Source organism: Sturnus vulgaris, chromosome 17 (assembly GCF_052056855.1).
Source record: "Sturnus vulgaris isolate bStuVul1 chromosome 17, bStuVul1.hap1, whole genome shotgun sequence".
Lineage (NCBI taxonomy): Eukaryota > Metazoa > Chordata > Aves > Passeriformes > Sturnidae > Sturnus > Sturnus vulgaris.
Window position 1 is genome coordinate 862,947 of NC_142259.1, and position 24,880 is coordinate 887,826.

Sequence of the window (24,880 nt, forward strand, 5' to 3'; positions counted from 1 at the left end):
TAACTCACTCTTAGCATCAACAGAGAATGGATGATTTGGAACAACAAAGAGAATTTCTAAAGACTGTACCTTGATAGGTTTATTAAAATCTCCACCACAGAAAGTTTGCAAGGGAACACTGAACTTCTTCCAGCATGGATTTAAGTTGTTCTTGATGACCTTAAGAAAATGATAGCATTATGTCACACAAAGAATACAGTGTGCAACTCACTAACAATGATGACATGATGGCTCTTCATGGCAAGTTAAGAGCAGCCTCAACCAGTTCAACCACGGCACGTATCAATGGCCAAGCAACAGCTCTGTAAGAAATAAAAGTCTGATGCTTTCAGTAAAGTTAAATTTTACAGCCAAGCTCAACACCACCGAAAAGGAAGAGAGACCCTCTTCTCACTTGCTGTCCATGGTCAGACTCCTCACTCAGGTATCTCCATCCAGTCACCAGGCAGCAAATAAACAATTTGCTGCAGACATAGTGAGCAGAATACCTTTTAACAGGATACTTTCTCTGAAAAACTGGTGCAAAATGTGACCAGGAGTGGGACTCTCACTTTTAGGAAGAGAAAGCTGTCTGATCAACTCAAGGAAAACATTGTGTGGAAATTTTACCTCTGATCTGTACACGAGCTGCCATGTTCCAGCATCACTCCGCTTGTAAAACTCCAAAAACGGATCTGATTTACCAAAGATATCCTGCACACAAAACCCCAGAAGTAATCAGCCTCCTCTGTATTTTACCAAAATTAGTAAAAAATAACTAATTAGTTGGCAATACTTCAAACAAATAATGAAGTCAAACTATACATTGATTTTCTTTCCTAATTTTATTTTCCTTTTTAAAACTGCTGCACTCTGTAAGCCATCAGCATCTTTTAGCTCCAATTCCAAGACCTCCTCCTCAGACCACTTTTGTCCCTATAAATCACACAATTTTGCTAAATGAGAGTTAGGTCACTAAATTCCTGTATTGGTCTTTGGCTTAAAATAACATTGAGCAGAAGACCTAAATTTCCACCACCATTTCGTCTTTAACAAAAATACAGAAATATCAGTTCACGGGAGACAATTATGTTAGTGATTTGTGTTCATATACAGAATGCTCCAAAGCCACAATAATACCTCAAAACCTAAACCTGGCAGTTGAATTTCTAGTTTGACATTGTGGACTTCAACATGCAATTGTATCTCCAATTTACTCCACTGTAAATAACACAGATCACAGTGAGCCTTTGCTCACACATGGATTACTGGCTTAGCTGAATGCAAACACAGAGATTCCTGGCCAAAAGGCAGAAAATGTAACTACTGGAGAAGCATGAAATACAAATTTTTTAAAAACCAATACCTTTTTGTCCAAGTTTTGGGCTTCAATTTCCAAGTGCACAACTCTGTTATCCTTAATCTCCTCTGCTGAAATCTGTGCCATGGAAATTTTGGGGAGGGGGAATGTTAAACAAGTAATCACAGAGTTTTGCTTTTATTTTGTCCATAAAAGAAACTGTACTTTCTTTTAAATATCTATCTCCTGTATATATGTAGCATTTCAAGATATACTGACAGGAAACCAGAAAAGCCACTTTATCCCAGACAGCATATTGAGAGAGTTTTTTTTCAAACAAAAACCTTATGTACCGTAATAGTGCCCTTTCCTGCTAGCTTTCCCTGCTTCAGTTCCAGTGGTCGGGTGAACACTGAGCTGGACACAACCTAAGGTTAGAAGACAGATAATAAAAATATCAGGTTAGACAAAGAGGAAAGAAGTACTCTTCAAGCGCAAAGTTTTCAAACTCTCATAAAAGTTCTAAAAAGATTTAAATGCGTTTCCAACAGTGACAGCCATCAATTTGTGCTCCTGAAAATATGAAAATCATCTTCTCTCACTATCAAGGAAACAGTGCCCACAAACACATCTCAAAACTTAACTTTAGCTTCCTATTTTGCTACCTCTTAGACACGAGAGGCATTGTCATCACAAGCAGCCAAAAAGCTACTAAAACTATACTAATACTATTTAATTTATAGAGTTTTTCTTTAATAATATGAATCCCACTTTTCTTCTCCTACCTAGCTATACAAACCCCTTCTCAGGAAATGAACATGGAATCTCAAGTAGCCTTATTTCCCCTGATTTACCACCTGATGGTCACTCTGTGCAAAGGAAACTCCATGAGAGCCCTCCAAGCACCAGGCTTCCTTATTCCCAGACTGCCTTTAGTGCTCCAAGTGCCTCCTAAATTAAGCAATTAATTACAAAATATGTGTATTCCTAACCTTTGTTTTGTGATCGACATAATGATTTTTCTAAAGTGTTCAATGGTAACACAAATGAACATGTTTAACAGTGTTTTACAAATTTGAGTATGTTGAAGCCTTTGACAAAGCAGATTTTCACTTCAGTTTTCATAATAAAGCCAACTCTCAATGCTATTTTGTACATCACTTAACACATGTATACATACCTGCCCCAGTGTGCACTCAATCCCTCCCAGGTAGTCATCATCATTTAAATCAAAGGACTTGTTATCAATATCATATATGCCGAATTTCAGCTTCTGCACTTTTTCAAAGTAGTAGTCCACAACCAGTTTCTTGCAGAATTCAGGGTCTTGGCAGTTCTTGACCTTTTCTGTGCGATCTAGCTGCACAAACACAGGAACAAAACGGTTGACAATGTGTAAGAAGCCTGTATTGTCCCATCCAGCTTTCTACCTGCACCAGGTGAACACAGGCACAAGCAAGGTGCTTGGACCATGGACCCTGGACCATGGCTCATACTCAGTAACAAACCAGGCTGACCGACGGCTCACCGAGAAAGGAAATGGCATTGAAAAACACTCCTGTATGGGAAAATTCTGAAAACAGGGGAGAAAGACTGCTGAAACAACGTATTCTGGAGTGTGTGCTCTAGGGCCAGTCATATCATTACAGTCAAATAAGTCTCCTGATGCAACTCCGAGCAAACGATCAAAGAAACCACTGAAGGTTCGAATGTGGGCAATGGGACTGCTCACCAGTCGTAAATCTGAACTAAGAATGTCATGCACTTCCCAGGAAAACCTACGGGATGGGAACGGGGAGACCCGGCGTGTTTGCGGCCACCGGCCGCTCTTACCTCAGCCCAGCGGCCACCGCCCGCGTCCTCCAGCAGGACGCACAGGGGGTCCGACCTGGAGCCCAGGTCCCGGTCGAGGAGGCTCCGGCAGGACACGGACAGCTCCACCCGGAACACGCAGGCGGCCATCTGCGGGCAGAGCACAGCGTCAGACGGCCCGGTCCGGACCCCGCGCGGCCCCGGTGCGGCGGGGCGGGGCCTACCGGCGACCCGGCGGCTACCGGCGGAGCACGGGCACCAACCGCGGCCCGCCCCGCCCCGCCGCCGTCCCTCGGCTCTTGAATTCACCTACTTCTACCAGGCTCTCCCCGCTGCTCCCGCTCCCCCCCACAGGAGCCCTTCCCTCTGACGGTGAGCGCTGCTGCCTCAGGTTTCTACAAAGGGCCGGGCCTGGCGTGCCCTCCCTGGGACCGCTTACAGGGACAGGGACTCCGTCCCGTCCGCGCCCACGAGTCGCCCCACGCGGTAAGAAAGCGCCGCCAAAGCACCCCTGCTCAGCCACGGCAGCCACAGAGCCCCCGTGCTTTGCCGTGCTGGCTTCCAAAACACTCTAACATCATCATCCCGCAACCAGGGCATAACCAAATTTTATTACACATTTAACTGCAGACGCTTCTGTTTGAGGAACAGCTATAATTCTCAAAACTGAATTAGAAGATAAGCCTTCAAGCATCAAAATATTAGAGAGACTGGACAATTTGAGGACTAGAGCTTTAAATGGGAATATTTCATAGAAAAGCTTCTTCTGAGTCTGGAAATAAAGAAATACTTGCTTTGGCTTTTTAGTACCCAAGTACTTCATAGCTTCCTCATACTTGCAGGGTAAATACATTTAACTCAAAGAGATGAGCTTTTATTGTACAACATTTAATCCCTTGGACATACCAGTCAGCAACCTACCCTGGAAAAATGTTAACAAAGTCACTTAATATGCCACTGCAAGGCAAGTGCACTGCACGGTGCTCCAATGATGGTGGCAGGACAAAATCAGCAGTCAGTAAAAATTAGCAAAGCTTTAGGCAAAGACAATCATAGTGCAGCTTTCAACTAAGATCATCATCACCTGGTTTAACACCAGCATATTAAAAATTTGTTTGAAGTAGTCTGGTGATCAGCTGTTCAAACTACTGGCAGGAGCCATCCATTTTCCACTCAGTTGCCTTCAACCCCAAGTAAGATTAACAAAGAAACCACTGACTTTAATAAATACATTTCTCCTAAAATCCCAAGTCACAGGTATCAAGTTTTTTCTTTGCCTACACATATCATTCCACCAGACCAGCTTTCATCTCACACAGACTCACATCTGTGCAAACAGGCAACAGCAAAAATTTCTTTGACACCCAATATTTGACAACAAGATTAGGACATCCAGTCTGGACTCCTTTGCCAACATTTTGCCTGTTTTTCTCTACTGCAACAGAGTTCTGTACTAACAGAAGGCACCTTTCCTCCCCAGTAGAGCTCAAAGCATCAGGACTAAAGTTAACCTCAGAAAAACAGCTCCCCATAATCTTTAGCATCCCCAGTGGAGTGGTTCCTTTCTGGGAGAAAACTACTACTGAAGATCTTAAGCTGCATGCAGAACAAGCCCATACATATTTATTCCATGTTACAAAGACACCAAAAAGGAAGAGTTTGAGATAGCAACTGTTAAACTACACAACGAAGCCAGGAGGTGAAGGGATGCAAGTCGTCAAACCCTATCACCTCTTACCTGCTACCTGAATCTCTTCTCCAGATCAGCAGCAATGAAATTATAAAAATACTCCACTGTTCCAAAGATTTGACTCCAGTACCCTAATACCCAGAAGGCTGTCTCATCTGATTGTTTTAAATTTAGTAATGGCATAGGATTTCCCTTAAAACACAACCCAGATGCTCTGCTGAAGCACTAGGGATATTACTAACTACAAGGGATCCTTTCCTGCTGCATCCTCTTGCAGGATCAGGAGATCACAGGGCACTTACTGAGGCACATAAGCACCAAGACACCACAGAGCACAAGTAGGCCAGCTGGAGTGGCTGAGCAGGAACTGTCCTAACTGGATTGTATGCCCTTCCTCACCAACTCAGGGGATAACAAGAAAGCAAGTTTAACTACTGACTGAATCCTTGTGAAAAGAAGAGGGAGAGATCCTTAACAGATTCAGATTTAAAAAACCATAATTTAACCTGAAAACACCAGTTTGGACCTCAGTCAGTAATTACTGCCTACAGATGGCCTCAAAGAGCCCACACAACCTTCTTTTCATTTCATGGCTACCCAAACACACTGTATGATGTTCTCTAGTATCAGTCCATTCCTTGAATAGCAGCAGAAGAAAATCCTGGTCATTGACATCCCAGCAGCACGAACAACAAGTAGTTGGTCTGCTAAGACACAGCATCCATTTCAGTCAAGCCTGAAGGCCTGCTTAGCGCCCAGGTAAGCAACTTGGCCCAGTTACCCTGCTCATGCAGTTAACTGAACAGCACAGATCTCTGGAAATCTGCCTGCATTTGAAAAGCTTAGAAAGATCAGAAGTTGAATATATTTTCATCCCCAAACACACACATATTTTTTTTAAATCTCAATGGGAAGAAAAAATAGTGAAGTTCTTCACCAATTAGAAAAACTAGCTCCAACTTGATGTTTTAATGGGATTTCATTATGATAATATTGGCTCAAAGTTTTTCTTTTCCTCCATAAAGCAAGATTTCTGGAATTTACTTTCACTTCTCATAGTAAACCGTAGTGATTGCATCTCTCTTTCAAAAAAAAGTGCATAGTTTATGTGAAATCTATCAGCTGACAATTTCTCTCCATAGAGTCCTAGTTCCTTTCCTCCGAGAGAAGTGACAATTCCAAAAGTTTTCAAAATGCCAGCAATTAGTGCTTGGACTTAGAACCATGCCACACATAACACAACCCCCCACTCGGTTCCTCTTTAAGCAGGAGCCTATGGTGTTTTCTCTGATTTGCACTTCCACACAATGCTGCAACATCATTGGCATTTCACTGCTCCAAGCTGCCCAGCTGGCCCTGCCAGCTCAATGCGAGGGACAGGCACTGCAGCATCACCCGGAGCAGTAACACTTCACCACTTACCGGTGCTGTGCAATAGACACATGATCACAGAACAATCTTCTAGTGGTCACTAAGCTCAAACACTGCATGAAGGTTCTGATTTCAGGCTAAGCATACAGTTTGCTGCAATTACACTGAAAGAACTTGGGGTTTTATTCTTTTTATTAACAGCCTTCCTCTTTTTTCCTCAGCATGCATTCAAGAATACCAACTGTATTATTGTATTCAGCTTGCAGACTGGAACAAACATTTCATGTTGTTTCACTGAGTTTTCACAGAGCATACTTATTTGTATCCATTCATACACACAAAATAAACTTAGTTTTTAAACTTGTGACAGTATTTATAATGGGAGAATATTATTTACATTTGTTGCAACACAAATTTTTCCAACAGTTTCAGAAATTCTAAAATGCACGGTTTTCCTATTTTCCCCCTCACAACCACCCTTGATAATTAATATTGATGTCTACCATTTGAACCTTCTGCTTTACAGGAGACAGTAGATATTTCCAAAGCAAAACCAGCAGCTAAAGCAAACTACTTTCCACAAGTTATCACATTTCATTTAAGAAGACTTTATTATACATTGATCCTTATCAGCTTGCAATAATGACAGTTTAACAACCTCCAATTGCCACTAGTACATTAAAGTACAGCACGGTCTGGAAGTCTCAAAACTAATCTAGCCACAGAAATTCAGATTACCAAGTGAAAATGAAGTCCAAAAGCAGTAGTAAATTCAAACTAGCTTTAAAATGCAGAAAACAGAACTACTGGGTACATCCCATTATAGTGGTTTCAAATGAAAAGGCAATGTAAGTAAGCAAGCCACCAGCTAAATGCTGTTGCTTGAAATAGCTTGTAAAATACAGCTGAGGTTGTGCTACACCCCACCCCCATGATCAATGATTATATGGACAATAGCCACAAACATCTGATCCACTGCTCCCACAACCTGGGGATCTCACTGGTGAGAGGCATCACTCATGAAATTTCATCTTGAGACAAATTCTGGACATTCCCTCAAGGGAAGAGTTTCCAACATACAGCTTCAGATCCATCAGGTACCTCTATTTTTTGCTCTTATTTAGAATTGCACATGATATAACACCACATTTTGAAGAAGAAAAAATTACATCACCCATGTTATTGCTACCAACACTAGAGCAAAACACTGTCCATAGAAATCTGCAAGATCCCAAGCACATACTCCAGGGAAGTCTTTCACTACCCAAACAGATGTCATTCCCATTTGTTCAAGTAAATGGCTCCATACTAGGTGCTCAGACAACCAAACCATGGTCCGTTTTAAAAAGTCAGAATCATTTTTACTATGCATACCAGCTTTTCCCTCTAAAGATAATCATAAACTCCAACAGTTGTTCAATACATATGAAAAGATAAATCTCAACTTTTCAATAGAGCTCTTCTACACGGAAATTAAGCACAGCAGAACAGAAGTTGGTCCTAAATAATCAAATCAAGATGAAAAATAAAAAGCTGCTAAGCTGCTTTCTAGGAAAATCACAGAGGACATTTATGCTACGTACTCAGAAGAATAAGCAAGTACCTGCTACTTTCTGGAGTTTCATATAAGCATTTCAGAACTTCCAACCTTTTTCATATTTCTGCAGAAAAAGCAACATCCTTCCACACAGAAAAGAACACTTTCCAACACAAAGAAAATCAACACATTGACAAGTCTATAATATTAAATTTATTATTCCTCTAGTGATTGAGCTCAACCAAAGCTTAAAGCAAGTCAATTGTAAGAGAAGAAAGCACTGTACACTTATAGTTGAAGAAAACTCCACGAGTGATTGAAGGCTTTAACTCGCCCAAGTTCAGAGCTTTGGAGGGTCTCCCATTTCCCCAAAATGCCACATATGGATGCCTGAAGCATAAACAAACTCCTCTTTACTTATCCCTCCTGTATGAGGGTCACCATTTAGTCAAATAAGGATCAAGTGCTGGACACTTTAAGGTGAGAATTATTGAATTGCATAGTTTGTTTTATACACTTCCATCCCTCAGTAAGCCTGAAGGCCAGAGGCTGCTCTTCAGGCTGGGAGGATGAGGTGAAGATGAGTGAGCACTGGGCAAGAGGGGCATTGTGATCATCCCAGCACGATGGCTCACAGAACCCAGAGTCACCCAGAGGACATGAAAAATCTAGTAACTTCATGGCATCAAACACCATCAGCAGTATTTTTAGCAGTGCCAGGAGGTAATATTTTCTTGAGAGAGAACAGTAGCACTACCACTGGATACAGCCTTGTGGGTTAGTCTGGTTTCACTGCTCCACATAAAATGAAATATAAACAAGGTTTCAGCCCAAGAAAACTGGCAGGGTTTTTTTGTATTTAATCACACTAATAAATTCTCATTAAATGCTGTACGAAATCCTCAACCACCTCTATTTCAGTGTACACCAAATTTTACACATTAATTTAACACTTCATTTAACTCAAACTTAAGGTTTTAATGCAAATGCTCCAGGACAGCTGATTTCCAAAGAATTTACTCTGTACTGGACTGGCCATAACTCCTGCCTTACATTCTGCTTACAAACCCACCACAAATGTCAGCAATTGTGCCAGCAGGATATCCCTACTGCAATTTTCATCATCTTGGCCTTTTGCTATGCAACAACTCAAGAAATTAACCCAACACATGTAACAGAGCATCTCCTTTATTAATCTTGCACTTATCAAAAACCTGTCCCCTCCCCTTTGTCACTTGCCTAGTTTAATCCCACATATTCCAGTTATCACCCAACTTCCTTCAAAGCTCCTCCTCTCTTTTTCTGCTGTGATCTCAAAACAGGCAGACCAGAAGAAGGAATGCTTTCTCTTATTAGTTCAATTTTGAGGGGGCAGCCTGCTACATTTTGGGTTTTGATACTACAAAGCTGATCCTAGTGCTGAGGTCAGGATCACTTTCTGAATGTGTGATCAGAATAAAGTTATAATTTGATCCTTCTTTCCTGAATACCATAAGGTATAAAAGAAATCATATAGCTAGGTTTGTAACATCAGATGCACTAAAATGCTTCTTTATTTTAAACTGAGATTAAGAGAATCTAATGAGAAGGACCACAGTCCACAAATTTAGTCAATAAATAGTGCCTTTTCCAGCACTCCAGCTCATCTGTGGGCCACAAAGCCTCATCCCACAGCTCTAGATATTCTGCAGAAAATATAAATGGCTGCAATTTTTTCTATCATTTCATGATTTCTGGCAGTTTGCAGTGGGGATGCAAGTGCTTTAAGATCACTGCTGCTACAGGCAGAGAATAAATCACTGTTCTCCACACTGTGTTCCAAGCTGTCACCATACATACAAGGGGTTAATTAACTGCTATTACAAATTTGACATATAACCTGAAACAAAAGGCATCTCCTAACTGTTACAAAAGAGAACGGTGAATACTATGAAGAACAACTTTCTAAACAAACCACTGTCAACTTGATTCAGTCCTGGTAAAGAGTGCCCTTGGTTCATCAGCCAGCCTTAATTCCAGGGGTGAGAGCTCCCAGGGAGGATAGACACATTTCCTCCAGGGCTGTGCTGATGCTGAAACTCTGAGCCATGACCAAGGCTAAGACTCCCAGCCCAGCCCCTGAGCTCAGAACTGGACTGCAGGACTCATCAAACCTTTATTTATTGACCACTGTGTACCTCTGGGCCTGCTGAGCACACAGCAAGATACAACCTGGCTCTATTCACAGTTGTCTCCATGTGAACCCTGAGGCTGCAGAACCACCCCAGAAAAAATGGGGGGCAGAGGGGTGGTGTGTCCAAAGTCAGTCCATGGGTACAAGCTGTGACAACCCAACCTCCAAAAAGCTCCCAGAAACTGAGGAGACAAAGCTCTCATTTCTAAGAAAAAAAACCCAAAATAAACAAGCAAGCAAACAAATACACACACACACACAACAAAAAAAAAAAAAAAAAAGCTGAAACAAAGCACAACAGTCAAAAATGGGATGGTAATTTCGGTAATTTCCAGTAAAAATGCGAACAAGAACTTCAATCAGTTCATCTTCTTTAGTGCAGCTTCCCCCTATCCAAGAGCCAAGTCCCAACTCTAGGGAAAAAGCACCTTCTACAAATTCACCTTTCCACCTGTACAATGTTCACTGTTAACCTGTACACCACCAATACACCCCTTAATCACGACCAATAAACTCAAATGTTCATGCATGCCTTCACTATAGATATATTCTCCTGTTTTCTGAGAAATAAGAAACTGTTAAGTCAAAACTAAAACTATTTCAAATATTCGTTTGGAACATATTAAATTACAAAAAGTTTCAATTTAACACCTGGATTTAAGCAAAACTTATTACTAAACTAAACTCCTCATGCAAAGAAAACTATTTCTAAGTTCCTCATAGTATTTAATAGTAGAATATCAATATTTTCATTTCCTTGAAAACCTAACTTCACACAGGCTAGGGCTTTGGAGTCAGTTACTAGACTTAATAAGCTACAATAGCAACTGCAATCCTAAAAGTGTTCACTGACTCTTCTCACCAAGTAAGATTTTTTTTTTCCTATTCCTTTCATGTTTATTCAGCTGCTTTTTCTTTCCCCTCACTGTGATTCTCAAGTATTTATTACCAAAACCTGAAGAACAACTTAATTGAAAAGCAGACTTTGTAACAACCTTTGTAAAACCCCAAACATGTATTTTACATTACAAATCATCTTTGCCTTTCTCCTCTAAGGTCTTGTTCTTTCCCTTGAACTCCTGCTATTTCTAGTTCAGGCCTAAACATTCTGTCCCGTTCCCCAGGTAAATCCAGCTATCACTCAATCTTCCATTTTTCCATCCAAACTCCTTAATCTGAGATCAAAGACTACACCATATTCCTCTTCTTTGGTTCTTCAACTACACTGCAGTTTTACCAGCAAGTACCTCCACACATCACTTCTTACTTACATGCACCCGTGATTTTTGAAGTGATTCCTCAGCATTCATTCTCTTGCTCCTTCACAACCTCTACCCTTCCCAAACTCTAGAAATCTAAACTATAGTACTACTATCCTGTAGTTATACTACATCCATGTAATTTTACCCATTCCTCCAAAACTAGGCATGGTGACTTCAAGGCAGGCACTCAGTAAGGCCATCTATCCAGACTAGTCCATACTGTGTGAGAAGCAGGAGTTCAAAGTAAGACTTTAAATACAAATATGTCAGCAATACATTTTACTGATCTTTGCTATTTTATCAAACTCATATGAAGAATTTTGATGTCTACATTGTACCAACAGCCATTTAATCAATGAAAAGTTTGTCATACCTTCCTCTTACTGCACTTGTTGAACCATCACCAGAAAAGACTGAAATACTACAGAGGAATTTTTTACTCTATTCTCAGTCACCCTGCAGTTATTATGGCACAGTGACAATTCTTGCCTAAAAAATTAGTAAGGACATAAAGCAGAAGTGACCTTCCAATTCCTCATACTTTAAGAGCCATGTTACCCCTTCACATTATAGAAGTCAGGCTTTCTTCTTTATGGACTTTAATATTGAACCTAGCTCACAAAATATGATCTGGAAAAAACACCAAACCTTAATATTAGTTCTGCAGTACTCCCAAGAAATTGACTTCTTTGACTTATTCATTGCAAGTTCAGCCTAATTTCCAACACTCTCAGTTTTTTCTGCTTTTGAGTGTATGCTTCCTTTTAAGAGAGAGATTCACACTGATACTACTTTTCTGTCACTGATTATTACCACCTATAGTATAAACATCTTAACTTCTCCCTCCGAATCTGTTGCAAAATAATGACATTTCAAAACACCAACAAAAACCAACAAAAACAAATAAACAAAAAAAACCCACAACCAAAAAAAAAAAAAAAAAAAAAAAAAAAAAAAAAAAAAAAAGAAAGAAAAAACCACAAAAAACACACCACAAACTAAAAATTCCCAGCACCACAAAAGCCTGGCATTAAGGAAGCAGAATAAAGAGAACGATATGGCAGGGGATTTTAAAAGTTGTTTTTTCTCTCGCCCATCCAGACTAACAATAGAACAATTTAAAGGCCACAAACACCAAAGAGACCTCATGTTCCTTTTCAGTTCTGTTCCAGATACAACTTCTCTTACCAGTGCACCTTCACAAAAGCACAAACCAGTTACAACAGTGGGTTCAAGCCACCCCATTTGTGCCAGAGACAAGTGGGTCAAAATGATCACACCTAATCTTCCTGCATTAAGGGAGATCACACAAATGCAGGCAGACAACTATTTCCACAAGTGCTCTTCCATGTTTACTATCCACAGTATATGCACTGTAATTATAGTTTCCAATCTATATCCTGAAGAAGTATGTTGTTATTAGGCTTGAATATCCTACAAAGGTGTTCCACATGCTTGAGAAAACACATCTCTGCAAGCCAAGCACCTGAAAACCCCTACAACTCCCACACCAGGGAGGCTCTTTCTTTTCTCAAAGTGCAATGATAGTTTCAATCAACTTTTAAGAACTATGACTGAACTGAGGCAGACAGAATTCTCCAAGCAAAAAATCCCCCTGATGAAAAATCTAGATTAAATTTAACAGCTACAAAAGAATGAAACAAATTACACTCACTCTAAGCAGAGAAACCCAAAGTTACCACCATTAGGTAGAACCTGCAATCTAGGTTACAAATGGCAGAGCACTACCTGTCTCAACGAGGCAGCAGTCAGGACAGACAGACTGACTGGGCACCACAGTCATTTGTCCCATCACAGATTCAGAGCTTTTATGTGAACCTAATGTAGCAGGGGGATTTGGAAAACTCAAAAAGATTAAAACAGTATCTATGAGCTGCCCCAAAAAAATTCAAAAACCACATACTTCCTACCTAAACTACTTCAAACCTAAACAAGACAGAGAAGAAAGTTACGCTACATGACCACACAGGGCTGGCACAGAACACAGTTACAGGGATTCCTCTCACCTTTCATAATAACAAAATTAAGTGATATTATGGTTCTATTAATTCCTGTCATTGCACTGAAATAGCTGGAATTTCAGATACATTACGCACAGATTAACTAGGATTCATAGTATATTAACTTATTATTTAGTTTAAAACTAAGCACCTTAGGTTTCAGAAAACTGTTGTTTCTGCTTGAAGCTGTTTCCACACACCTAACTAATGACAAATTTAATACAAAAAGTAACACAAGCTAACAAGCAGAAGGAAAACACTACAAAGTCTTCTGTTCCTGGAGACATTAAGGTAGCCAAATACTGCCTACTCATTCAAAGAAGCAGCATGATACAGTGCTTGTGCTGCAAGGAAGAAATGCCATTTGGGTTGTCCTAACAAAACTATAGCGTCAGTTACCCAAAGGGAGGGCTGAGTGTCCAGATAACAAAAAAAGGCCTTCAAAAAATTCAGGACATTTGTGCAGTAGGTCATGGTGTTGTGCATGTAGTTTTCCACATATGCTTGAAAGGCTTTTTAAAGAGATGCATCCAGTTAAAATATACACACTGACTTAAGTGATAAGAACTACACTTGTCTTTAAAATAACTTGAAAAAGACTTACCATCAAAAACTGTTCTAAAACTCTGCAGAGTTCAAGTTTTACTGTTTAACAGCAACTCATTTAGATCAATTACCTATCTCCTACGTTGTATTATAACAGCTGAATTTACATTTCAAGTCAGTTAAAAAATATAAGTATTTAGTCACTGGCTTATGCTCCTTTTCACACAAACTCAGTGCTGAAGTTTCTGAACCCACATACATTCTTCATTAGATTAGGGCAGCACTTGTTTATTTTCACTATAGCTAAAGCATGACAGTTTGGCCTCAACCTTTCAATTTACCCCCTAACGCCCCATCTCTGCTGATAAAGTTCCCTTAAAGTGAGGAAGAAAACGTTCTTAGCTATACCACCACCAGTGTGCACACATACCTCCCAAAAGCATTCAAGTTAATATTTGAAAAGAGCTCTAAGTGCTACTAAAAACTCGTATGTATTCACAGAAGACTGGACCTGCAAAACAGAAAACTGGCTCTGCAGCAATGCTGGAATGTAGTGGGGGAACCCTAGGCAGATGAATTTGTGATATTTAATAACTATGCCTCCCCTCCTTAAGGGACAGGGTTTCCCGTACATACATTCAGTCAGTGGACTGCCAGTGTCTAATGTTACTTCCCTCAGCCTCTTCGCTTTTATAGCTGGTTGCACTAGTGCTGCTCAAACATACACGGTTTATAAATTCTGCCCTTGTATTAGAAACATTTGCCCAGTATTGGCAACCATCATTTTCACTTCAGAGCTGAGCTTTCTTTCAAACAAGCAAGGGCTTTCCACAATCCATATCCATCCACTTGTCAAAACAAGCAGCAATGCTTTGGTTATACTGCTGAAAACTAAGAAGTTTTACAAAACGCTCATTGAGAAGCACATTCTGGCAAATGCCACCACAGCAAGGTGATTAAACAAATGAGTGCTACACAGAGGTTTCAAATTTTACTGACAGAGATCCTATGAATTTCATCATAAAAGGCACTCAAGCAAAATTATCTAGAAGGAATTCTTGAAGTAGTTAAGGTTCTGACTATATCACTGTTTTCCTCCCCAAATCTGCCTAAGTGACTAGAAACCATTTCTAAGCTTTCTACTGTCACACAGAGCAGTGCTACATGCACATATTCACATTCGACGGAAAACAGTCAACATTAAACTCTTTGTTCCAAATGTGAAATTGCTAGCTGGAAGTTCCACCTTCCTTCAGATAGTCAGAAACCAGAGCCATACCGATTCCCTGTTTAACAATACTGTAACTACAACACCAAGTTCAAAGAGTCACCAGCCTTCCTGAAGTAGTGACCAGCCCACAAGGCCAGGCTATGTCAGAGGCAGTATTAGGCAGGATTAATTTCTATTTTCCCTGTGCAAACCTTACAAGTCCTTACTTTTTGGTTTTAAACTTTACAGGGAAATTTAATTAACATTCCTGTGTACTGTGCACTGTAAAGGCAATCCCCACTCCAGGCCACAGAGTCTTTCCTGGCTATGATCTATGATCAACCAGGTCTAATTCACTGGCAATTCATAGTGAAAGAACTCAAAAGCTGAAGAAAATGGTGAAGCTGATGTGAGAATAGCAAACAAAGTGTTACAAACGATTTTTGTGGAACTCAGACTCATGCTGGAAAAAAACCCCACATTCTCGGTTTCTGAAAGCTTACCTAAATGTATTTGCGAAGCAACTAGTAAGACCATTTGAATTTCAGGCTGTAGACACGAGAACACACAAGACAGCCACAAAGGAGTAAGCTTTGCCTCTGCAGGAGCAGCAAAGGAACTCAGGTAGAATTCGTCTGGTTAATTCTCTCTGAAGCTACCATGCTGTGAATACACAAGCAAACCCAGAATGATAACAAAGGAATCTACACAAAAGTGAATACCAGCAAGTGAAAGGAGTCACAGCTAAGTCATCTGACACCCATGTTCAGGCTGGAACTACCAAACAGGAACACTTTCAGGGCTGTTTTATTTCCACTTGGTGTTTACAGCCAGGAGTGAAAGGCATCCAGGTCAGGGAAGTGGGAAACACTCCCTGCACAAACAACACCCAAACATTCCACATAGCAACAAAGCTCCAAGAAAATTAGTAACAACGCCATCTATATAGAAAACTAGCCACAGTTAGACCTACCTGATTATGAGATAGGAAAAGAGAGGTAGATTTCAGTACACAGCCACAAATCAATGTGCATACTACCAACAGGTTTTCATTCCACGGAAAATCCAGACTGTGGAAAAAACAAATCTTTGAACTGCAATGACATTCTCACTGCCAAAAACAGAGGAAGAGAACCCTGTGCGGTTATTCTTCCTTCAGAAGCATTAAACAGATTCCCTTCCTCTCCCTCTGTACACAAACTCTGGCTCAGTATTCCCAAAGCCATGAAAAAAATACAGCCACAGAGCAGCAAGGAGCATCAGCAAACCTGGAAAAGAGCAAAGACAACCAAATGTACTCGGCAACTCTGCCTCCAGGCCAAAGCAGAGTTTATGAAAAACCTTACAGTGTCTCATTTTCAAAGACATGCACATCTAAAGCAGCAAACTGACATAAAACAATTTGTATATTTCCCTAAATTCCAACTAAATGTTTCCTAATATGTCCAGTTTCAAAATTGCTTCTTTCCAACCAATTAGGAAATATAACAACTAGTTGTCTTCTTGCACTGCAGTCCATATTGAACAGGAATTGCAATCCTTTGTTTCAGGGTCTAATCCACGTATCCGAATAATGAACCTAAACCAACTGCTCTCATACACTGGTCCATTGGCCAACCAGAGGTTTTAAGTGGTCCATAATACACAGCAGTTTCAGTTTTGCAGATCAGAAGGCCAGCACACTTCAGTGCTGCTGAACAACCTGCTGAGGGCCAACAGCACTTGATACGGGAAGCAGCAACTTCTGAACCAGCACAGTAGAAGAATGAGGAGAAACAAAATAAAGAAATCGCAATTATTATATATAATGCACCACTGGTGTGCCTAGAAACTGGAAACATCCTCTTTTGTAGAGTCTACAGGCTTCAGCGCTCCAAAATACTCTCAGCAAAACAAACTGCTGATTTCACCAAGTTCAGGCAATGACTTTAGGGGCAGCATGAGCAATGTGGAAATGAGCAGCACATATATTATTTAAAAGGCAGACCTTCAATGTCATCTGGTACACAACTAAAGTCTTCATTTTTGCATCAATCTTTCTCTCCACTCAAAACAAATTCAGAGCATGGACACTCAAGGAAAATACTATGTGCTATGAAAGGAATGCTATTTAAAATAAAGCATCCTTCAGGCTTCTTTAAACCTACAAAACCTCAAGCATCTCATAAACCTGTATTTAGACCAACAATTCATTGGTAAAGTACTGGTTTTAATGCTGATATTACAGAATGCCAACAAAATCTGACTGTGACATTTATGGGTAACTGCTTGAAATTTGGTAATACTAAGTCAAACAAACGTTCATCCATCTACTGAAGTTCTTTCATGTAAGCCACAATTTTATCATTGACTAATTGCATTCATTTCTATTTAGAATGGGAAAAAACCCATGCATTAAACAAATCATGTTCTGAATGTAACCTTTTACCACTTTTTTATTTTTAAGCAGTAGTAGTTACACACATAAGGAACTGGTAAAAAAACAACTTAGCCAGTTATATAAACTCAAGTACCCTCTTGCCATTATTTGGAGAATTCAGGACATCAAGTGTCACTGACTGTATTGTTCCAATAAGGCTAAGAAGGATGTAATTTCCTGACATTCAAGGCATCAAGGTCAAAACAACTAGGAATTTGAGCAGCATCCATCAGCTGATTCTGTCTACTGCTACCTCTTGCTAGTGATCAGCTTGAAGCATTATATCCAACGCAGTTTCGTACCTTCCACATTGGAGATGGGACCTCAGAGGTCCTACCCCTTATTTTTAAGGTTGGTCATGAATATAGACAAGTGCTAAGTGAGCAATTTTATGAACTCTAGACATGTAGTCTAAGAGTATTGCTCGTGATTTAGCATAACATGCAACTTAAGGCTACTTCTAACATGAAACCATGTTGTTACAGTAAAGTTTGCACTGACCCTTGATAACGAACTTTTGTCTGTGTATAAGGATCAACTATTTGAGTTGATGTACTGTTTTTCATACAAACAGAAAACCTAAGCATGCCATGACTTCCTATTTTTTCCAAGAGCCTACTCTTAAAGAAGAGGGGATATTTACTAACTAATTTATGCTAGAAGATAAGGAGAACCAACTGCTTGGCAAAATGAAGAGACCCTGCCCCACCCCAAATCCTCCATTTAAATATTCCATCCAAGTCAACATTCCCAACACCCATGGCTTTCTGGTTTGTGCTTTTCTTTCAGATAAGCATTGAAACACCTTTAGACCATACAGAAAAATCAAGAATGAGAAAAAAAAGCTTTCCAAAACAAACCTGCACTTTTAGCAAGTCCAAAGGAACAGGTACACAAGCGTGTTTCACAGCATATGCTGTGTCTAACCCAAACACTAGAAGCCTTGGATACATTACCAAGAGGATCACGATGTGAAATCAAAAGACAGTAACACAGAACTGTGTATCTAATTCCAGACACCTGTAGTTTAATTACATTTCACAACAAAGCAAGCATTGTTGTGATGCATTTGAACTCGAAAAAGCAGTTCTCACCAGTTTTGGTGAGTCAACACACACTAATATCTTAAATCAATTCTGTGAACAATGAAGCCAAGTTTTCCTTTTCAGTAATTTTATTCTAATGTGAAACATGAAGAAACAAGCACCCAAAAAACTCCAATATAGTATGAAACTTTAATAAAAGTTGCTTAAAAAACAAAGAGCAAAATTTTAAAATAAACTGACTTGACTCCTAATCACACATCTTTCTGACATCAGGAAGAGTACTTTCAGACTGTCGGAAAAAAAAAGAAAGAAACAGAGATCTGCTGTTGAAACATTACTCCCAAAGACTGTTGAAATGCATAACATGAAGCTTCAGAGACAGACAGTTTTATTAACAGGAGGCTTAATTTTAAACAGTATATACAAATCACATGACTTTTCCAAAGTTGGGACCACCTAGTAATCTGTCAAAACAAAATTATGCTAATGAATTACAGAAGCATCTGTGTAATGCAACCACCTCTTTATTGAAGTACACCTTTATACAATCCTTCCATGGATTCCTGTACTGTGAAATCCTCTCAGGACGCAGCGCTGCACAGGTTTGCAAATCTCTCCTACACACCACATGAATAAAACTGTTGCCACTTGCACCTCTCAATTTTGCCTGCCCATACACTTCAGTGTTCCATGGTATGCAACACCAAAAGGCACTGTTCTTCTTTGTCAAAAAAACCCAAAACCAGTTTGAAGTTTACTATGTTTAAGTACAATGATTTGCAGGGAACAGCAGGATTTTTTTCAGGCAATGCCCAAGAGTTAAAATTTATCATAAGCCAAGCAAGGATGAACCAAAAAAATCTACTTTTCACTTGCATAATTACTTCCTTTCCATTTCTGTTTTTCCATGGAAGGTTTCACTGCACAACAAAGAAAATGGCAACTCTTTACAGACTTTGAATACAACACAACAACTTTATTGCAAAAATATATAGTAAACTCAGTATTTTCAAGTTTTGGAGAAAAATAAATTTTATCTCTGAATTCACCCATAGCAGTAATTCACAATAGAGTTGCTGAAGATACAAATTTCTTTCATTATAACCTAATTTAAAACTTTATCCAGACTCCAATATTCTACTAATAATCACCACTTTGGTTCTCTTAGCAGAGACTCTATGTGAGGAGTTCGAGAGACATGTGAGAAACACCAATGTCCAACTAGTATCAAAGATGCTTTCCCAACTGATTTGTATAATCCTAACAAATCAAGCTACTTAAACAATAATGATTATTTTCAACTGAAAACATTTTAAATGTACTATAAAACTCATATGATTTATGTTTGAGATTAGCTATACTTGTGGCAAAAGTCTTATTCTGCACAGTTATAATTGCAATATATAAATAACTAAAGGTTATACCACAAAGAACAGCTTGAATTTTACAGAACGATTCTGCTCATACTCATAGGAATTAGTTCGGTAGACACATCAGCAAAGGGCATAATTCAACTGTTCATACAGTGAGAGTTTTGGAAAAAATAAAGATACATACACAAAACAATTGATCTGTGTACACTGAGAATTCATTCAGTTGCAGAATAAAATCAGGACTTTAAACAAAGCTTTGACCTGTGAACAAAGCAAATTCAGCCAGCTTTCAACCAAATCTAAAAATAGCTATCTATTTTACAATGGCTTACAAGAACACCACTGAAGAGCTTCACTGACTTCATCTATTTCCCTTATCCAAAACTATGTCAAACCAATCTCAGTTTCTCAATAAGCACTGTGTCCAGAAGAGTTTACCAAACTTTTATGACAAATAAGAAACTGTCCAGCTTCTCCGCATATTTGTATGAGGAAAATCCACCGCACCTCTCTCCTTGCAATGTTTCTTATGTAATGGCTAACCCAGTGCTCTGTCATATCAAAACCGATCTGTTTTACAATTTAAACAATCCACAGGTTCTATCCTGGAAATACTATAAAAACCAATCCAGATGCATTTGTCACAGCACTATGAATATCTATTCTACAACTACTTGATGAACAGCTACCCTAATACAAGTTTTACTTTTCTGGAACCTATAGGCCTGTCATTTAAATCAACAACAGCTGCCATAGCTTCATCACGAGACTCAAATGCAACCATTGCTTCTCCAGTGGGCATGCCTTTTTCATTGTATTTCAAGCACACTGAACCAGGGATCACTTGGTAACCGTAAAAGAAATCCAAAATTTCATCCACCGAAACAGTAAAGGGCATATTCTGCACTTTAATGACAGTTGGCCCTGGCTTCCCAGACCCTGTTCCAAAACCTGGGGGTCCACCAATATGTATGTTTCCTGGTCCAGGTCCAAACCCTGGAGGTCCACTTAAATGTCCAAGACCGCTAGCAATTGCTGGAGGACCAGCACCAAAGGCAGGGGGCCCACTTAAATTGCCGGGACCATTACCAAACGTCTGAGGACCCCCTGCAAAACCTGCTGGTCCACTCAAATTAGCAGGACCACCTGCAAAACCTGGTACCTCAATACTCGCACCAGGTAAACCACTAGCTGCAACTGTGGGTATTCCTGGTCTAGAATCAGGAAAGCCACCTATTCCAGGTGGTGGTAAAGGGGGACCAAATGTGCCAGACCCGCTGAAGTTACCAGGGAAATTGAACGGAGGACCATTATTTGCTTCTTTAGCATTTCCCCCCAAGAAGGCATGCTCATCCCCACCAGGGCCCTGTGCTCCTGGCACAGCCGCATTTCCCTGGATCGGTATTTTCAGGATTTTCTTCCCTTGAGATGGTGGGTTTCTCTCAATATCTCTCATTTCTTCTACAGTTATCAAACGCAAATTAACATCTCTTCCATTCAGTTTTTTACGGTGCAAGCGCTCTGCCTTACGAGCATCCTCTTCAGCTTTAAACTGAACCAGTGCTTGTCCTAAACCTTGCCCATTATTATCAACAAGAATTTGTACAGAGTTTTCTTCTACTGCCAGTCCCTCTAGAAACTGAAGTATTTCAATTTTTGTTATATTGTATGGAATATTAGATATATGTGCGCACAGTTTTGGCAAGCCAGATTCTCCCTCAGCATTCATCAAGATTTCTCTCTGGTCGTAGCTGAAGTTCTGCAATCTTTTACGAATCATATCTATTTTTTCTAACATTGCCTTTTTAGTAATTGGATGTACCTGAATGAAGCGATTCCCTATGTACTGCTTATGATGACACAAAGCTGCTTTATAATCAGCTTCATTCCTAAACTCAACAAACCCCTCTCCAATTGCCTTCCCATTAGGTCCATAAGCTATATAAATGCTGTCCTCAACTATATCTAGCTTTTTAAAAAAATCTATCACATGTTTGTTCTCCGATTCAAAGGGAAGACCTTTCAAATAAACACAGAAACCATGCTCATGGGGAGATCTCGACCGTGACCTTTTCTGTCCAGTGGGAGATTTGGACCTAGGATGAGCCTGGGGAGGAGCATGTGCCTGTCCAGAGGGACCCATGGTTTGCTTGAAAGTTATGTGGCCTCCAGCAGCTACCCACTGTCTCTCTGTTGCAGGACTAACTTCAACATACCGCTGAATCATCAGCATTCTGTTTCGCTTCAGTGCTTCAAATGTATCTTGAGGAGAAAAAAACTTAACTAGTCCATTTCCATTATTTCGACCTACATGATCCTTCAGCATATGGATTGCATCAACACGGAGCCCAAGGAAAAAGTCTTTCACATCAGATTCTGTTGCAGTAAAGGGCATTCCATGAACGCTGACATACAAATCATCAGGATTGATTGGAATTGGCTTGACACTACCTTGGGAATTCATCTGGATAGGATTTACAGGATTCATGGGACCAATAAACAATGGATTCAAGCCGCTGTTCATATTCACTGCTGCTCCAGACCCATTCATTCCAGTGGGTAAGGGTGCTACAGGTGGAGGATTCATAGGAGGCATTCCTGATATGGGCGGCAGAGGCGTCATTGGAGGTACAGGGGGCACAGGGGGTATTGGAGGAACTGGAGGAACAGGAGGCAGTGTGGGTACAGGAGGTGGAACAGGTATAGGGGGAATAGAAGGCATTGGTGGCAAAGATGGCATAGCTGGGATAGGAGGGATTGGTGGAGGAGGTACTGTGTTCATTGGGGATGCTGTGCTAGGTATAGTTGAGCTAAATGTTGGACTACCAAAGGTACTCCCAAGATTTGGAGGTGCAGTCCCGATACTGGCAGTAGAAAATGTGGATATGTTTTTATTGCTTTCATGCACCGTAGTAGAAGCAGTTACTACACTAGGAGAAGGACTATTAAAGTTAGGTACAGTAGTAGGTAAGTTAACCCTTCCACTCATTCCAGAACTAGGTGGTGGTCCTGACCTGCTAGCATTTGCTGGTGGCATATCTAGATTGGCAGTTTCAAAACGCCTACGACTGAGCTCTATCATGTTCTGCATTTCAGTTTTACTGCTCAGCAACAATGTTACTTTTGACCCTTTAATTGTACCACCTGTGCGCATCATACCAAGCCTTGCATCTTCATCAGTGGCAAAAACGATGAAAGCCTCACCCAGTTCACCCCCTACAATATGCACGCCCCCATCAGGAATGGTCAATCCAGAGAAGAAGTGGCGAATGTCCATGGTCCCCGCCACAATCGGGAGACCTTGCAAGCGGATGACCACAGCCATGCTGCGCTGAAACAACACACACCTGCAGATGAGAAAAGGCAACGGCTATGTCAGACTACTGTTTGTGACACCATGCAATTACCTACAGACACCATCTACTATATTTGTTTATATACACCTAATAACATCTTGCACAGATTAAGCGTGTTTATACTCCAAGTTCCTTATTCATGTTTGTTTACTTCATACAGAATGAAGTATTAAACATTTACTATCACCATACATTTTTGCACTAGAAATTCCAAAATAGCTGTGATACTAAGACCCACAAGTGTCAGTTTAGAAACACAAAGGAACATCAAAAATCAGAACTATTACATCAGTAGTTCAATATTTAGTGGAATGTATGCAAAAGTATTTTAGCCACACAAAACAAAATTAATTTACTATACACTGATATGGTATCCACTGTACCTGACAACTGACGTGACTGAAAAATTCTGCACAGCTCTGGGAAACAAACAGGTCCCTTTAATCTGGGGACGGATTTTACCTCCTGCCAGGTGAAGACAACTAGAAACGTAACAGTGGGTTGGTTAAGAACAAAACCCCATTCTGACAACTAGCAACTGTGAGACTCACAAGACATCCTGACAGGGACCATCTATATTATACTGACTTCATGTTTTTCTCCTAGCAAAGGCAAGAGGTCCAGGTGACCTGAAGCTTGCTATTATAAACTAGCGCCAGACATTCTGTGCCAATAGAGACCTCACCTAAATTAACATCCATACATATCTAGCTAGATATATGACCTTTACAATTTACAAAAACAAGGTATTTTTTAATAGTTGCAGATATTCTGTCTAGCATGACCCCTTACATCTCAGACATAGGTAAATTAATTTTATCTCCACAGCTGGCATTAGTAAATACTTAAGTTAATTCTGAACAGCTAGATCTGAACAGTTACCTTGAGACCTCAGAAGTCTGAGGGTCCTATCAGTAGTTGAAGATAAAGAGGAAACTAGATACTTGTCACTTATGCAAACCTCCAGCAAAGGCTGAAAGCATCATATTTAATAATATTAGCACAATTCAACAGTTCAGAAGCCAGTCTCTCATCCTAAACCATCCACAATAGCACCATGCTTCACCTGAGCCACTTCATCTCTGAAACGTCTTCATTGCCTAAGTACAAGCCAGTTCAATATCTGTATGGAAGATCTCCAAGGCTCCCATAAGTCACATACCAATAGTATTAACTCAGCATTTGAAATCAAGGATGAACCAGATCACAGAATGATAGAACTGTTTAGGCTGGAAAAGACCTAAAAGATCAAGTCCAATCAGATGCCCCAATGCAACGCCACAAAGCTATGCATCAAAGAATCCTGATCATTACCAAAGCTCTGACCAACTATAATCAATAACCATCTCCCAGCAATTCAGCTATATCCCAGCATACAGTTAAATCTCTCAGTTGGCTCCATTTGTTTGTCCAGGTCATCCAAACACATTAGAGAAGACAAGTCTTGAATGACTATGTAAAGCCACAATTTAACCAGATACAGCTGAATTCAGTACTTAATGAAAACAAAAGTAACAGTTCCTCTATGGGGTAAAAAAGCAACAGCTCTTTTGTTTGCATGATGGAACCTAGGATTACTAAAATGAGTCCTTAAGTATTTTGCTTCTGTTGACCAACACACCAGAGCTAAACCCTTCAACACACTATTGAACTTAAGCAGCATCCTGTGGTATTACAGGGCATTGCCCCACAACTAATACCAGACACCAGAAAAGTGTGGAGGACCTTTCTCCCTGAAGGAAACAGCAAACAAGCCCATTTGCACCAAATCAGCTCTGCTGTTCT

General features: G+C 40.1%; 2 protein-coding genes across 4 annotated transcripts in view; both read right to left on the reverse strand.

Annotated features, from left to right (window-relative positions):
- Positions 1-24,880, reverse strand: part of CPNE1 (copine 1) — a 48,632-nt gene that overhangs the window by 18,185 nt on the left and 5,567 nt on the right. For 2 of the 3 annotated variants that reach the window (XM_088174761.1, XM_014886204.2), the window contains 6 exons: positions 3,113-3,241; positions 2,460-2,639; positions 1,633-1,707; positions 1,346-1,417; positions 610-693; positions 70-159 (listed from right to left, as the gene is read on the reverse strand). In XM_088174761.1, the coding sequence (XP_088030887.1) occupies positions 70-159; positions 610-693; positions 1,346-1,417; positions 1,633-1,707; positions 2,460-2,639; positions 3,113-3,241 (630 nt within the window). Of the gene's footprint in view, positions 1-69; positions 160-609; positions 694-1,345; positions 1,418-1,632; positions 1,708-2,459; positions 2,640-3,112; positions 3,242-22,943; positions 23,087-24,880 lie in introns of those variants that run through there. The other variant, XM_014886206.2, reaches the window with a different exon arrangement.
- Positions 18,537-23,064, reverse strand: RBM12 (RNA binding motif protein 12). Its single transcript, XM_088174760.1, has one exon. It carries the CDS (start codon positions 23,062-23,064, stop codon positions 20,425-20,427), a length of 2,640 nt encoding a protein of 879 aa, XP_088030886.1. The 3' UTR covers positions 18,537-20,424.

Coding starts and splice junctions, on each gene's coding strand:
- RBM12 (XM_088174760.1), bottom strand. CDS start 23,064: ATGGCTGTGGTCATCCGCTTGCAAGGTCTCCCGATTGTGGCGGGGACC.